This window comes from Rissa tridactyla, chromosome 3, assembly GCF_028500815.1.
Source record: "Rissa tridactyla isolate bRisTri1 chromosome 3, bRisTri1.patW.cur.20221130, whole genome shotgun sequence".
Classification (NCBI taxonomy): domain Eukaryota; kingdom Metazoa; phylum Chordata; class Aves; order Charadriiformes; family Laridae; genus Rissa; species Rissa tridactyla.
Genome location: NC_071468.1, coordinates 118973587 through 118990274, shown reverse-complemented (window position 1 = coordinate 118990274; position 16688 = coordinate 118973587). Strand labels below are relative to the sequence as shown.

The 16688-nt window shown below is 42.5% G+C and overlaps 1 protein-coding gene across 3 annotated transcripts in view; it reads left to right on the top strand.

Annotated features, from left to right (window-relative positions):
• The first annotated feature begins 768 nt into the window (after positions 1-768).
• ATAD2B (ATPase family AAA domain containing 2B) overlaps positions 769-16688 on the top strand; it is an 82366-nt gene continuing 66446 nt past the window's right edge. For 2 of the 3 annotated variants that reach the window (XM_054194428.1, XM_054194427.1), the window contains exons 1-2: positions 769-1231; positions 16454-16608. In XM_054194428.1, coding sequence (XP_054050403.1) covers positions 1076-1231; positions 16454-16608 — 311 coding nt within the window. In that variant the 5' untranslated portion in view covers positions 769-1075. Of the gene's footprint in view, positions 1232-16453; positions 16609-16688 lie in introns of those variants that run through there. The other variant, XM_054194429.1, reaches the window with a different exon arrangement.

Here is a 16688-nt window from a genome sequence, read left to right as displayed (position 1 = left end):
GCGAAGCAGGGGCACATCCCTGATAGCCTGGCTATCAAGAGGATTCCTTGACAGTGCGACTCACCGGGCTGTGAAACAGTTTTCCACGGAAAATGGTGGGGATCCTATCCTCGGAGGCTCTGTTCGCCTAGGCTGTCATGTCAGTGCCTGGAAAGAGCATAGCCGGGGTAGCAGAGCCGGGGGGCTCTGGTCCCCCGGGTCCCGGGGCAGAGCACCTTTTTGAGCTGTGAACGGTGCGACCCTTCGCCCCGCGGGGCACCGGCTCCTTCCCTTCCCTGGCCCTCCTCACCGACGCGCACTCTCGTCCCTCCTCGCCTTCAGGAGGCGGCGGCTCCACCGCCGGGCTGGGTCCGTCCGGCGGCTCGACACCTCCTGACAGGCGTCGGACCGGTGACGGCCCCGGCCCTGGGTGGTCCCTCGGGCCCCGCCGCGGGGCCGGTGGCTCCACCGGTCCCCTCAGCCTGACAGGACAGCGCACACCCCGCCCCGGCTCCCCTAGAGACCGCCCCGCCTGCTGCGAAGCGCCGGCAGTCCCCGTCCCTCCGGTTGCGCGGGCCGTGCCGTCCCCTCCCCGGGCGTCCCCCGCCACCGCCGCCCAGCTCCCGGGGGACGCCGCCGGCCGTCGCCTCCCCCGCGGCCGCCAGCGCCAGGCCCACCGAGCGCGCCGGCGCCGGGCTAGAACGTACGCAGCGGGGGCCCGCCTCGGCCTGCGCGCGGCGGCGGCGGCGGCGCAGCGCCCCCTGGCGGCAACCGACGGCCTCGGCGCGGACCGAGGAGAGAAAGGGAGAAGGGACAGTAATGGCGGCCAGTTAGTGCCAGACTGAGCCGAGGAGGCGGCGGCAGCGACGGGAGGAGCCGGCGCGGCTCCGTCTGTGGCTCTGCCCCGGCGGACCGGCTTCCCCAGAGGACTTTTTTGCCTTCCTCCCCCTCCCCCCTTCCCCCTCTCCCTCCCCTTCCCCTCCCTACCCGAGCCCCCGCCTGTCCGCCCTCCCTCCTCCCTCCGCGCCGGCGGCGGCAGCGGCGGCGGCAGCAGCGGCGGCGGCGGCAGCCCCCCGTGTCCCCCCTCCCTGGGGCCATGGTGAACACCAGGAAGAGCTCCTTGCGCCCCCTGGGCAAAGCGGCGGCCGCTGCGGCCGGAGCCGGCAGCCATTTCATCTCGTCCCGGACCCGCTCGTCCAAAAGGGGCACCAAGGCAGATGCAGCCGGGCTGGAAGAGACGGCGGCAGCGCGGGTAAGGACCGGGGTGGGGGGGGTTGACGGTGGACGGGGAGGGAGGGAGACAGGCGGGGGGGGCAGCGGCGGCGAGGGCCTCGGACGGGGAGTCGCTGGGGACAGCGCCGCTGCTGCCGGGGGGGGGCCGCGGGTACGGGAGCGAGGGGGGGGGACGGACATTGCCGAGACGGCTGTCGGCCTAAGGGAGGGAGGAGGGACGGCGGAGCCTGCGGGGAGCCGGGGGTGAGGGGAGACCGCGGAGCCGGCGGGGAGCCGGGGGGCGCGGGGGGTTTGTTTGGGGAGAGCCGCCCGCCGCGTCCCAACCGGCTTCCCCCAGCGCGGCGCGGAGAGGGCCGGGCTCTGCCGGGGCGGCCAGAGGCTCAGGCCGCTGACCGGGGGCGGCGGGGCTGGGGGTGGGGGGGGGGGGAGGCGGGGGGAGACGGGAGGCGAAGTTGGTGCCCCGCTGCCGCCGGTGCCGGCGGCGGGCCGGGGCGGGCAGGGCCGGCGCGGCGGGGTCCGGCGGCGGCCCGGGGCTCCCCCGGCGGCCGCGCCCGGCACTGCGCCGGCTGCCAGACAAAAGTTGGGAGCTGCGCCTGCAGCAACTTCCAGTCCTCCCTCCCTCCTTTTCTTTTCCCCCCCCCCCCCCCCCCCCCTTTTCCCTAAATGACCTCAATTCGGCTCAAGCCGGGCCTTCGCGGCAGCTCCGACGGCAGAAAGCTGGTGTTTGGGGAAGGTCCCCCGTTTTTCTGACACCTTCCCCCTCCCCAAGCGGGGAAGGATGTAATTTGTCCGTCAGGTTTTAGCTGAATGTTTTCCCACTGTAACTTATTCTAATGGTAGTACAGTCTCACGGCAAGTGAATTCTACAGCCCCATTTGGAAAACTAACGTTTGGTAAATTCTAATCGGAAGGAAGAATTCAGGAGCCTCTTTTTTCCCTTGTTGCCTCTAAATAGATTTGTTGTCAACAACTACATTTTATTTTTTTTTTAGTTATGGGCAGGGCTTTTTTTTCTTGATAAAACTTCACGTCTTGCTTTGAGGATTTAAACTAGTGGTTACAGTTGCCTGATCTGCATACATATTTTAAAAGCAACGTAAATATGGAAGTGAAAATTGAGGGTCAGAGCATTTGACAGTCACGCACCGACCATGTCCCAGCCTCTGCTAAGGAGAAAGTTCATCAGACAAGTACAAAACCAGCGATAGGAACCAGAGGCAGGTCAGAAGGATGACACCTGGAATTGTCATAAAACCTTTTGCCCCATCCTTTTAATTTTAAAATACTAAAAAAAAAAAAATATAAAATCACTGACTAAATATTCTGTATCTTCCGTGCTTCTCTTTCAGTTCTTTCGTGCTTCACTGTTCTTCCCTTCCCCCCATCTTACTTTTCTTCCTAGTCCCCTGTTTCTTCCTTGTTTAATTTCATTAGACTCATGGGAACACAGCACCATAGCTGTAAAAAGCCGTTCTGCTTGTTTTCGTACGCAGTTTCTATTTATTCATATCGTGGGTCTTGTGGTTTGTGAAGCGAAGTTTGGTGTAACCCTTACTGGCTTACTTTGCAGGGAGTGTACTGCTGCTAAAAAAATATATTTCCAAATGTTTTTCGTCTATGAATAGTATTTTTATATTACAAATTATTAAAATGCTTAAATTTTGTTATTGTCATGGTGTAAGGAAAGGAGATTATGCAAAATATTGTCATAAAAATCTGTAGATACATCCCAGGATATTGCCCACACTTCTAAAAAAGCATTTCTTCTGAAGTTAAGTGTCTGTTTTGGTGCGTGGGAATAGACTTGTTTCACTTCAGAACAAATCTCATGCGTTAAAGGTAGGGTGTTGGTTTTGTTTTGTTTTGTTTTTTTTTTAAAGATGTGATTGCCAAAGATGAGCAGAAGTTTTCCAGGAAGGTTGCTTTGGATTTTTCCTTCCTCAGTGAATATTGTAATATATAGATATCCTACCATGTTTTAAAGTTGTCTTTGTACAACTGTTGTTATTCTTCAGATGTAAGTATTTGTCAGTGATACAGCGTCTTTCTGAGCTCCTGAGTCGTCTTGAAGTAGTGCCAGAGACGGATTTCGGTGATTAGAACATGAATAAGTATTAACAATCGGAAGACAAAGCCTTTGCTTTTGGAAGTGGTTGTCGGCAGACAGATAGCGAGGCTGTGTTTTGTGCAGAAAGCATACCGGGATCATTTTTGTGCAGTTGTACGTATTTTTTTCAAAGTTGACTGGAACAGTGTGTCCTTTTGAAATCTTCTGTGTGTCACGTCAGGAAACTGGCCTTACTACCAGCAGTTAATCGGGTTAATGGGCAGCTAGAGTTTGGAGCTCTGGCAGAGATGGTACGCTTCTTATTTGCACTGTGTGACTTAATTTTCTTCTGTGGAGGTTCTGACTTGGACTCCCAGAGAAATGCTCTTCAGTGGCAAGGCTTGTAATTACCTTTCAGAATGTATTTTAAAAGATCATCTATTTGTTCCTTATTAGCAACAAAAACTGAGTTAGCAATCTAATGGCATCCTGTAAGATGCTGATTAGACTAGATAAGGGGTTAGGAGTTGCCTTCCAGCTCTTTTATATCTATTTCCTTTTTCCTTCTTCTCCTTTTTTTCCCCTTGTCTTTTTCTGGTAAACATAGGTTGGGTTTTGGGGTTTTTTTGTGTTTTTGTTTTTTTTTTCCCCCATACGTTACATGGGTAGGTTTGACTCCCTCCTCTCCCAAGAGCTTGGGTTAAGTTTCCGGACTTCCAGTTCAATATTATGTTGAGTTACATATTAATAGTGTCCATTTCTGTTTGATCTGAATCTGGAAGCAACACACATTCTGTGGAAATGGGCCATAATAGTCTAAATGCCTTTATCCTATTTTCTGTATTCCCTCTGTAGCACTTGCTCATCTTAGAGAAAGCAGTGACCTCAGTCTTTGAAAAGTAAACTGTTTTGAATTATTGACTGGCGACCACGCATTCAGCGATTGAGGTGAATACATGTGTGTCCACTCACCAGAAGCCAGATTAAAATGAACAAAATCCCTCACTAAATGGATCAAGGAGCCAAGAAGTTTATTCTCTGAAATGATGTCATAGCAGAGTGCACAGAGAGGGTACGGAGAGGAAGACTGGGCGATGTGATAGATTTACACACTATTTAATAGAAATTGAAGCTATCCTTACATAAACTTATATTCTATCTTTATATAAACTATATACATTTTTTCTTTCTTAAAACTTGGGAAGTGTTAATGTTTATATTAAAGCATTCTGACAAGAAAAGTAAAAATTTTCCAAAGTTTTCAGAAACATAGAATTGTAACACAAGGCTCATAAATCCAGTGGACTTCATCCACACTGTGAAAGAATTGAGAATACTGTGACCGTAACTGGTTAAATCTGTGTTCTAGATTTACTAATGTCTGACGTTTTCAGATACTGAGTTGGGATTGTTGGTAACACTTATTTGGCAATTGAAATGATTTTTCTCACTCAAAGCACAAATCAAAAATGTTGATCCAGGAAAGCGATGAATTTATTGTGAAATAAACACTCTTGAATCATGTCAGCGTATTCGTTCGACATTTTAGAAATGTATACAAGATTAGCTTAATTTAATTAGCCCGGAAAGCATTAGCAGTGCCTTAAGAGCTACTTGAGAGCACTGCGATAATTGTAACGCGCGATCCCAGCTAAAAGTAGTGCTGCCAACGTCGTTCGGCTGCCTCGGTGGCAACCTAGAGCTCTCCATTGTACTTAATTGCCAATGGGAGCGGACGCGGACTGGAGGGTTGACGAGAATTGCTGTAGCGTGGGGAAGGTTTAAAGCTGAGCAGCGTTTTTGTGCTCTGTAACACCAATATATTTCAGCGTCTCTTGCTGTAATTTCTCAGTCTGGAACAATAAATATTTTTGTTTCTGGGTGATAATGCAGCTTTTGTAGCGTAAGCTCGTTGCTGCGGCGTACTCCTTAACAACTCTTTAACGGTCAGCTATTGAAAACACAGAAAACAAACTTTAAAAAAAATTATTATTATTTCTCTTATAATATTAGCTTTAACCATACCCTTTAGAGCTTTCTAAAAATTAAATTTTCCTTTACGAAAGAGCCTGATTCAGGTTAGCATATTTTCTTTGTCTTCTTTGCAAAGTGTCTTAACAGTGTTCTGGATGTTCTGCGGTTTGGAATAAAACTATAGAAAAAAGTTAGAATTTCCTCCTTATGCTGGAAAAATTACACTTACTGGCCACCCGCATGTGAAGCTCTTCAGGGGAAAAAAGGCTCCTGTCAAATATCTGTGTTTTTACAGAACTGCGTTGTCTTACTGTGTGAGTTTACAGTAACATCAATAGAGGTGCTGAGGCTAACGCTTTTTACAGTTCTTTGAAATACATCCTGAAATATAGAACCATGTGAAGTTATTCCAAACAATTTCATTTAAAGGAAGATTCCCAAGATAGCTCATCTTTTCAGTGCGTAATAAAATGTCGCGTTCTTTCTGGTTTAGTGGTCTGCTCCTCTTTTGGGACTTAGCAGGAGAAAATCGGTGATCTAAAACGAATCGAGCAGTCTGTTCCTTGGTAGCATGGTATTAATACATCTGTGAACAGTGGGAAATTGAGCAATTGTTGGATGCAATCTAAGTCCAAGTTTGTGTCAAAATACCATACAGTCAGCATTTGTAATCCTTCCATGTTTCCAAGGGGTGTCCAGAGCTTGAGTTCTGTGTATCTGCCCAGATCACTCTGGGCCACTCTCAGAAGTCAGGACACCCCCAAAGCGTACGTGGTGTTTTTTGGGAGGCAGTCGTGTTGGCAGCTGTCTGTGCTGTCACACTGTCACAGGGCCTTGAAAGGAAGCAATTTAAGGACTGATCCAGTGAGTGAATAAGACCTCCAAAGAATACTCAGGAAATGGTGTTGATGGTTGGTGTGCTGCATTGCTTCCTCTGAATGTTGGGCTTGTCCCAAAGTAATATTACTAAAAGCTGCTTCTCCAACTACTGTCTCCCAGTTAAAACTTTAAGCAGGAGGCTTAACCCATTGCCGTGAGAGATCCCATGACAATTTTGCAAGAGTGGCATACAGCTTGGGGTTATGCAAGATAATTAGTGCAGGTAATTACATTCTGATCACCTCCATCCCCCTGCAGTTGCAATTGGATGTGGTGTAGTTTTGCTCATCCTGCCCTAAATTGTCGAGTATTTGCTGTACTGTGGAAAAGTTTTCATTCCAGTCTAACGATGCTTTAAGCGATTTCTATGCACAACTTTATAAAACCCTTCTCAAACCAAAGCATCCAGCAAGTAGGCATCAGTGAGCTGAAGCTTTCAGTGCTATTATTTTGTAGCCGTGGCCATTTTAAAGGATGTTGGTCGTTTATTAGATGTTCTGGCTCTAATGTCTTTGTGTGTGGGTAATATCACTCATGAACTCACTTATTCCAAAGGGAGCTGACAATATTTTTTCAGCCTTTTTCATCCTATCGTTTTCTTTTTTTTTTTTTGGTACTCTTAATGCTTTGCTGCTTTTTCTAAACAGGTTTTCCGTCTCTGAGTTTACTCTTGAAATATTGTCTTTATTACCTTTGATGGTATTTCCATGATTTATTTTAACCATTAATTTTGCTTTAAATGGTTCAAATGTTGTTTTGCATTTATACCTGCTTGGACTCTTTTCCTGAATAAATTTAATTTCTTCTTGCTTGGGTAGTATTAAAATGGGCCACTTTTCAACCAGTTGTAAGATTAATATCTTACCTTCTGTAAGCTTTTTCATTTTGCACTGCTGAGTATATGTTTGCTATAATAGCTTCAACTCCAGTTGAACTAGGTATAAAGGAGGTAACTTTAGTACTCCTACCAGAAATACAGAATTTATGAGCTTGTCCAGGTTTCGCAGTTTTTGTAGCCTGTTCTGAATTTTGTGATTTTATCTTTATGCTTCTAGTAGTGCATGTTAATGATCTAACTAATGTAAAGCTTTGGTGGAAAGCTTGTGTCCAGTTGCACTAGGGGCAGATGCTTCCATTTGGGCGTTTTGGGAAATGGGCTTTTTGCTTTTCCTCCAGTCAGATGCTTCATTTTTTAATGGATAAGTAGTTGAGCTGAGTTATTTAAATACCCTGAAATGAAGAAGCTGTTCTTCCTGTACACGTGGAAGAGATTACTTGCATTGAAATTTGTTGCCATGCTTCAGCAATCCCTCATTCCAAATACTTAATAACGACCTTCTATTATTTCTCTGATTTATCTTTCAGACCTTGAATGTTGTTTTTATTACGATTTAAGTTTCAATACATTAATCTTAAGATTTCATATTACAACTTTATACAGTTTTTATTTGTTTTTTTCTTTTTGAAATACTGTCTTCAAGTGCATTGTAGCTAGAGATACAGAAGAGTTTTTAATCCCAGGGTTTTTTTCCACACAGAAGGCCACCTGCCTGTAGCTTCGCTTGCTACGGACACTTTCTCGCTTAGTTTACTCAGTCAAGTATCTGGTCGTGTCTAAACCTTGGGGAACCCTCTGATCCAAGGGTCTCTCTGTTCTCCTACTTTTCGTCCTCATTCAGATCATTCTGCTTCTTTATTTAGATTTATAGTAGTATTACAAGGAGGCTGTGGCCTCCAGGCTTTCTTTGGGATGGGGTTGTTCAGCAGAAACAAGATGGATTTTTGAGGACTAAGGGTAGGAAAAAAGGTTGTTGTTTGAATGTTTTAATTTTTTCCACTTCTGAATTGTAATAATTCTCGAATGTTTACAGAAATATAGTTTTTGCTTCAAAAATCTTCGTTAATAGAATATAGAAACTCATGGAAATGGTTAATGCGGTTCTGACTAAACATGTCTTGCTTTTAGTATTCCTTCAGTGTTAAATTAGGAAGATCAGTGGTTTTAAAAACCTCCGATATGTGGATCTTTTAGAAAAACTTCTGAGTGAGGTGTGGACCCCCATACAGCAGATAGAGACCTCTTCTCAGTAGACTCGCTCTTCTGAAGGTGTGTGATTTCACACGTGCTGCAAGGTGTTTACTGTTGTGAAAATGAATAGACTTGCCAATATTCATGCTTGCCGGGCCATTTGATCAGCTGGATCAGGATCAGGTTACTGGTCCAGCTGAAACTAACCCTCTTCCGCACACCCTCCTGCTTCCCCTTGCTTTCCCTTCATCCCTCTGATTTGATTATCGGCTGAACATTCACAATGTCACCCTCATTTTAGTGAAGGCACAAAGGAGGGGAGAGGAACCCTGATGGTGGAAATGCTTGGAGTGGGGCAGTGATGATGGGTGGAGGACAGACCTCAGGTCACTGTTTCTGGGCGCTCTTATGGTTTGGCAGAGGCTGCTGTGTAGCTCGCTCGCCCTTTCTTCCTTGAACCTACAAGAAGCCCGTAGATTGGAAGAGTTGTTTTGGACGTCAGATCAACAGCCGTTGAAAGGCACTCAACCTGGATACGAACAGGTGTTTTTTTTACAGACAGGGGGAACGGTTACAAGTGTGAAAATACACCATAAACAGTGTTGTAGTAAGCGGTTTCTATTTTTAACTTGTAAACTTTTAACTTTTCTGAAAAGCTTTCACAGTTATTAAATAACCTGAATTCTAGGATTGAAGAGTTCCGGGAAATGAAATGGAAATCTATTGAAAAAATGAAGCAGATCTTCTCATGCAAAAAATATGTTTTTTAACATGAATGAGTTGGGAATAATTTGTTCTCTGAAAAAGTCTAGATGATGGTATTCTTTGTATTCTTAATGGCTATTATTGATGTAAGTATTGTTTACTGAAAACAAAAATACAGAAGCTGAATGTTAAAAGAATTTAAATCATCCTGCAGTTGAGGCATTCTTTACTATCATTATCACCAATAAAGTATGGCATTAATAGTTGTTTATTCCAAGATCATCAAGCACTTAAGCATGAATCTTTCCTTAACACCCATGGAGAGCCAACGTCTGATAAATGACTATGTGCAAACAAGTGGAAATTAGAGAACTGCGACCAGAAGCTGGGCTCGTTTAAGCCAACTTTGTCTCTTTTCAAGGTATCAGTAAGGTTGACACATGAGGTCCTTTACAAAACTTGAAGTTCTTAGTTAAGATAGTTAATGTGCTTTAATCCAAATACATTTTTTTCCCATCTTTTTGTCATTTGAAGGCACAGGCAGTATACTTACCCTGGATTTTTAGGACACAAAAGTAGACGTTTAGCATACAGCAGTATGTGGTGTACCAACATGAATAGAGTCTGCTGTGACCTGGAGTTGAGTCATGTTGCCTTCTTCCTTCAGACGAGTGTATCAGGTCTTACCTCTTCCCACCAAGCAGGTAGTCAGCCCTCCCATAGAAGAGGGGCTTAAGGGCATTTGCCAGGAAAATGTGGGTTGGGGTGGGGAGGGGAGAGGAGCTTGTGAGGATGTGGTGGTGTGGGAGAGAGTGGGGTATTGCAATGTGTCACCCTGAAATTAAGACATAGCGCAGATGCATAAGGTGTGGTCCCTACTTTGAGCACACTGATGAGAGTGTTGCAGCTACTGAAAATTTGTACTGAGCATAGGGACAGCTGTAGTCCTTTTTTTTCTTTCTTTTTTTTTTTTTTTTGGTTAAGATGCTATAAAGCAAAGTGGTGAACTGAAAAACAATTGAAATAGGATTTGAAGGGATTTACTAGATTCTGGTCAGATGACATTATCGCAGTCATGGTAGAAAATTTGTTTGATCTAGTTACTAGGACTTCGAACCAAATAGGAGCAAAGCTAAAAATATCTCAAAGAGGTTGTGAAGCCTTTTGATTTTTTTTAATTGCTTAGTATGCCTAGCTCAAAAATGCATTAGGAAGGATACGTAGCTCTTGCCTAACTTTCATCAATAGATCTTAAAATGGATCTTTAATGCGATAAATGTGTAGAAGTTAATGTTTTAATCCGTATTTTTTACTTTTGCAGAAACTGATACACAGGGGAGCAAGTGGCTTATCCAGAATCACTGAACAGACAGATAGTGTTTTTGGTGTAATTTATTGGTATGTTTGAAATGACGTTATAGTTTAAATGCAGAAAAAGCAAGTTATTTATTAATTGAATCTGAGGGCAAAAAAGAGTGATCAGCTTGAGTAATTGGTACACTGGGGACACAATCACATTTTTTTCATGGATACAAGTTTTATTTTGGAAAGACAGCTTTTATCTTTGTATACCATTGGGATAAAAATGTTTATTAAGTGCATTAAATATCTCCAAGTATGTATTTTATTTCTTTTAATGGACAGCCCATTTCCACAAGAACTTTTCATGAACTGGTAGAGGAAGAGGTAGATCAGATTTCTTTCATACCTACTTTAAAAATATTAATCCAGATTATTAATATTCTGGGACATCTGAGAAGATGTGTTGTTACACAACAAGATACATTTTAAATTATGTTAGAAATAACTGGAGGACCCGGATCCAGTTTCTCCGAAGTTGGTAAAAATAAGAGAGATGTCTGAAGTCATTGTTGTCTTTTCAAAGAGTCAAATGGAGAGAAAAAGTTATTTTTAAATATCAGAAGCTAAGAATTAGCTGAAGTAAGAAGTAGGGGTTTTTGAAAACCTGTAGCTGAAACAGACTTCTTGAAAATGTTTATTTTATCATTAAGACAAAAGTAAATTCCAGTGTGTTTCATGCTTGTTTAGTGGGGCAAAAAACCCCCAAATTAAAATAGTTTGTACCTTTAACAAAATACGGAGGAATAAGATTGAGCAGTTGAAGATTGAATGATGTTGTGTCTTAGTCACGGGAGGAGGTCATAGGAAAGAGAAAAACATAGATGCTGAGGGGTTGAAAACACTAGGTTGAAAAGTCTCACGTCTGACTTGAGGAGTTGTATGAGCAATGCTGACTTTCTGGGTGGGGCAGAGGGTTAGTCAGAAGAAGGGTGTGACCCACAAGATGTATGGCAAGGAGAGCAAGTTTGACCACGGTGGAAAACTCCGATGTTCACGTCTGCATACCTGTGCTTTAATACAGCTGAACCTGTGGCAAACCAGACGGAGTCTTTTTCAGAAAATTGCAAGGTGTGGTTGTGTGTGGTTTGGATGTTATTGCATCCCGTACTCAAAAACTCAATGAACTTGTGTTCACATACTTGGAGATGACAGTGATAGACACGGTTTGTACTCGTCCTGCATTACCAAGGCAGTTCATTATCTTGGGCTGTTCAGACCAGCAGTGTAGTGAGGAGTTCTCTGGGTATTTTCTTGGCCAGGAGATTCAACTTACTTAAGAAAACAGAAAAAACAACCCCCTACCTCTCCACTTCAATATGCTAGAAGTAGTCTTCATATTTCAACTTGAAAATGAACCAGCTATCGTGCTTTAGCTAGCTGGTCCCTGTGATATACATGAAGGCAAGCCCTTGTTGGTGAGGTCTCCCTTGGTACGCGTGTCCTTCAGTCATGCTGAAAGACTGTATTGGTGTAGTCACTTTTTTTTCGAAGAGGGTCGATTGAGAAGGAAAAAGTAAATTTTATTCATTGATTTCTTCTAGTTTGTGTTCTTTCAAAACTTAAGGACTTGTCTCTAAATGTTATAAATAAAGCTCTGTTCGTATCAAATTACTGGTTTGAAATTTAGGGATGGATATGGAAGAGACTACAGGTAATATTGTATGTCAGTGTTTTTGTAGCTTTTTCATGAACGTATGTATTATAATAAACATTTTTTCCATCTTTCTCCTTTGCAGCTATATTTGTTTTATGCCTTTATTTACTTATTAATTTTGGATTTTGTTTTTAAATTTATTGCCACCATCATTCAACTGCTTTCAGTGAAGGTGTGTTACTAGAGTTTGCCTCACTACCTCTGCAAGACTCTTGCTGTTGACTCTTGGCTCACCAGCTAATTTGCAGTGTTCATTCCGCTGTCACATTCCATTTTACTCTTGAATTCAAAGATAATGAAGACTTATGTTTTGCCAGGATGGTATGCTGTTAACTCCAGTTATTTCCTTACTCGTTATTTGTGAGAGTGCTTTCCATGAGAAGCTGTGCTGGGTTCTGGTTGTTCTGGATCACAGCTGGACTTTGGTGGGTCTCTCATTTCTGTTAGATCAAAGCAGTTGTGCTAAATTTTGTTTACTTTGTACTTCCTGACAGTACGTAAACTCGTATTTTGATTCTTCTGTGCTTGCTTTTTCTTTGTGGCTTTGGTATGCTTTCAGGCAGCTTCTGACATGATTTAGATTTTATTAACTCGTATTCTCTGCGTTCTCTCAGCATGTGAGTGTGTTTGCTTCAGTGCCAGTGTTCCATTAGAAGCTTTGAGTTCAGTGCAATGGTTCCTACTTCTGCAATTGCATTATTAATTTCTTAATTTTTAAGTTTGGTGCTTGTATCATACATTTCTCTTTCTAGTCCCAGAACATTTTCATTATGTGTACTGTTAAGTAATAAGTTTCTGGGGTGAAACTGAAGTACTATTTTTAATCATTAAAGGTATGAATGCTTTGAGACCTGGTTACTTGAGGGAGCGAGTTGAGTGCAGTGGAATTATTAGACGTCTTGCTGTAAATGGGAGGAAGCAGTGGATAGACCGCTCTCTGTAAAGGCTTCTCAAATTCAAATTAATTTCTTTTCTTGTTCTAGCATATCCCAGTTTGGCTAATCTCTTGAGTGTAATGAAAGCTCCATCTCCATATTTCACTGTAGGTAGGTGAAAGTTCTGGATGGCAGTCTAGGTGTGACTGGATTCCTTAGAGCTTGAATTTTTAAGATTGTCTGTTAACTGGAAAATGGAGCTTGGGTTCTTATTAGTGTATTTAAAATGCCAGTGATTTCTCACTGGGGTAGCTTTATCACTACTTCATGGTAAAACATTTTGAATGTTAATGCATCTCCTACAGCAGGTGTCCTAACTTAAGTTAGTGTTTGGACTCGACTGTCTTAAAATTTAGACTTGCGGTGTACTTGCTAAGTTAATGTGTAGAGTTGATGTGTAGACAAATGAGGCTTAACTGAAAATAATATCTTAAAGAATAACCAAAATTCATTGCCTCTGAGAAGTAAACCCCTTCATTGCTAGTCTAGTTCCTTAGGCAACGGCACTGATGTGATCCCATTGACGGCTAGCCTGCCCTTCTAGTTTTTGGAGCTGTTGGCCAGGCTCTGTTCATTTGATAGTATTAGAGATCTCAAAGACACTCAGCTTTTATAAATTTTGTGAATATTGGTAACTCAGTAGCAGAGGGACACTTGAAGTAGCAGATTTTGTCTCCAGGTTAATCGCTGATATTTCGTTTTACCTGCCAGCTGACCACTTGGCATGCACATAGCTCAGAAGTAACTACATTGCTGTATTGCTTTTGGCCAATAAACAGACAGGATAAATGAGGAATAGTAGTGAATTTTGAGACTGGGAACCAGAGGCAGGGAACTGGAGGAAATGCAGAGAAAAGCGGTCATGTACGACATGGGAAGAGTTACGATTTTTGCATGAGAAGGGGTAAGAGATGGAATATGGGAACCTGTGCATTACTAATTTCACTGCTCGCAAAATACCTTTAATGTTAGCCCTCATAAAGCTTGGTTACATGTTTGTTTCTCTTTCTTAGCCTCATTTTCTCTGTCTCGCCTAGCCGGTTTAAAACTGGTTCTGTGGCTTACCTTGAAACTCTGCTTCTATCCTGCACAGAGCAGCTCTTGTAGTTTCAGTAACTAGTTCCTAAAATTGACTTAGCAATGATGTCTTTCTCGAAGTCCACAAATAAACTTGTGGCTTATTAAAGCAAAAAGTACATACACAGATGCTTACAGTATTCACAAGTGAATATGTACACTATTACAATTTTGTGAAAAGTTGGTATTTTGTAGTTGAAGAGCGTTACGGAAAACAGCTGGGTGGCTGCACATGTATTTTACAGTGCAATGCAAGGTGCAGGTGGTTTGTATTTAGGAATGGTGGCAGTTACCTCTGCTACCACTTTCACTAAGTTCTAGTTTTAGATCCCAATTCTTCTTCATCTGATTTAAAGTTTTAATTATGATTTTCTGGTGTAGGTATTATTTTGAGTTACATTGATGTACTTCCTGGAAAAGTGAAATAACAAGGAAGAAAGAAGTTTGGGCTTTGTTTGTTGTTTTTTTTGTTTGTTTGTTTTTTATTTTTTACTGGGGTTAAGTAAGTCCTAAGATTGAATCTTAATATAGACCAGCTTCTTTCCCTGGAGTTACCGTGACAGGCTAAAAATGAGATGTGAACATGGCTGGATAGCATTTAATACTAGTTTTTTAGTATTTTTTAGTATTATCAAAAGTATTTGCAAGTATTTATAGTATAAATAAAAATCGTGTCTTTGCCAAGTACTTGGCATCTTAGAGAATCATGCCTGACGTACCTGTGGGATTTGAGAGTTCCCACATACTTCTACATGTTTGGGTTTTTTTTTTTTTTCCCCTTTTCTTTTCTCGTCCTTCTTAGTTCTAGTGACACACTGATTTCGTGGAGCAGGGAGATGTTTTTGTGAGATTCTTGTCTTTACCTGCAATATACTGTATGCTTACCCAGGGAAGTGGTTGAGTCACCATCCCTGGAGGTATTTAAAAGACGGGTAGACGTGGTGCTGAGGGACATGGTCTAGTGGTGGACTTGGCAGTGTTGGGTTTACGGTTGGACTTGATGATCTTAAAGGTCTTTTCCAACCTAAACGATTCTGTGGTATTCAGTCAATAAATACTATATCATAGGGAATAATGTATTTATTATTTTATTAGTAGTATTATAAGTATTTAATATTAGTTAATAGTTGTTAAAGATATATATCGTGGGCCAGCCTATTTTACTCACAGCTTTCTGTTCCTGCAGACAGTGGTTCCGTCTTCACGTCATGTTTTTTTTTTCTTGCATTTTCTTTTGTACTTGGCTGAACCCTCAGTGAAATGATTCAGCTCACTAACCAGGTAGGAACCTAGTCTAACAGATGGAAAGTGAACTTTTGAAGCTTTAGTGAGCTGATTTGGTTTAGGGGTGGGTCAGAGAAACATCAGAAGAAGATCAAAGGAGGTTGGAGCGGTGCTGGGTGGCCAGGCAAGGGAGTGCATGGACCAGTCCCCCGTTCAGTAGTGCTGGGCTGTCGAACTGCACCTGTATATTTGGATTTCTTTAGGCTTTGCCACTTTCTAAATAGTGTGCTGGGATAGTCTGTCTCTCTTAAGAAAAAAAGACTTTTTAAATTCTATTTAGTACATGAGACATCATGATGTTGAATTATCTGGCCTACAAATCAGATTGTTGTTAATAAGCTTGATGAACAAATGGGGCTTCCGTGATCATCTTCTTGCATATAAGTAAAATCATCTTTTGTTCTTAGTCTAAGTTCTTACTGATGATTTCTGGACCTTAATATTTCTAAATTGGCTACTCTGTTGTTGCAAGAGCGGATATTTATAATCAAGACTGTTTCCATGAGCTAAAATTTGTGGTTTCTAGAATCTTGATTTTTTTAAATTGTTTTTGGAGTTCACCTTAACAGCAGCAGATCCTCCAAAGTCTGTTGTCTGTCCATGTCTTACGTACAGCTCTGAAGTAATCCCTTGCTGCTGTATTTGAGTTCCTATCTATGTTACCTCCGATAAGTGCAGCAGAAAAATTCCCTCCGGTAGTGTTAGGTGCTTCGTAAAGGTGTTAAGATTAATGTTGTTGGTGTGTGTAATGCTGTTAATGAACACATTAGACAAAAAGTGCTGTAAAAGTATGAAGTCAGTTACTCCTAGCTGTGTGTTTGGCAGTCTAAAGAGGAGAACAAGGTATTGCAAAACTCTTACAAGAGGGAAGAGCATAACGTGGCTGTTTAAGCATTTTAAAGACAAAGATAACGTCAGTAGAATAAATTCATGCTGTGTTTCCAAGGATCTTTGTTTTCCTCGGTCCTTTTTCCTCTCTTTATTTGCACTGTTAGTTCTTTTGCAGATAGGTGAGAGTAGCAGTATCACGTGTGATATACAAAATACAGTGGGTTAGAGAACTAGAATGCTTGTTCAGAAATAAATGTAAAATATTATACAAAAGTTTAACATTTAAAATTAAATATTTTCATAGTTTCCAGTAGTGTTTTCAGAATAATAATTTCTAATATTTTGCACAAGCGGTTTACGGCGAGTTTGGTAGAGACTTCCCTTTTGCTAAGTTTCCTCTTTTTCAGTAAGGATATATACAAATGAGCCGATTAAGTATGGTCTGCTGCTTTTTTTCTTTTCAGAAAGATGAAGGTAGTGATGCTAGTTTGAGTGATAGCCACATATCTCCTCCCGCCAAACGTACCTCAAAACATGCTGATCCTGTGTGCAAAGACAAATCAAAATCACGCAGTACTGGGCAGCGAGAGGAATGGAGCATCTCAGCTGGACAGTCCAGGTAACTTGGTGCCAAGAGAAAGATCAAGTCTTACCAGTTTTTCCTGTGTTGTTAACTCGCTTACGCTATTTCTGCAGTGA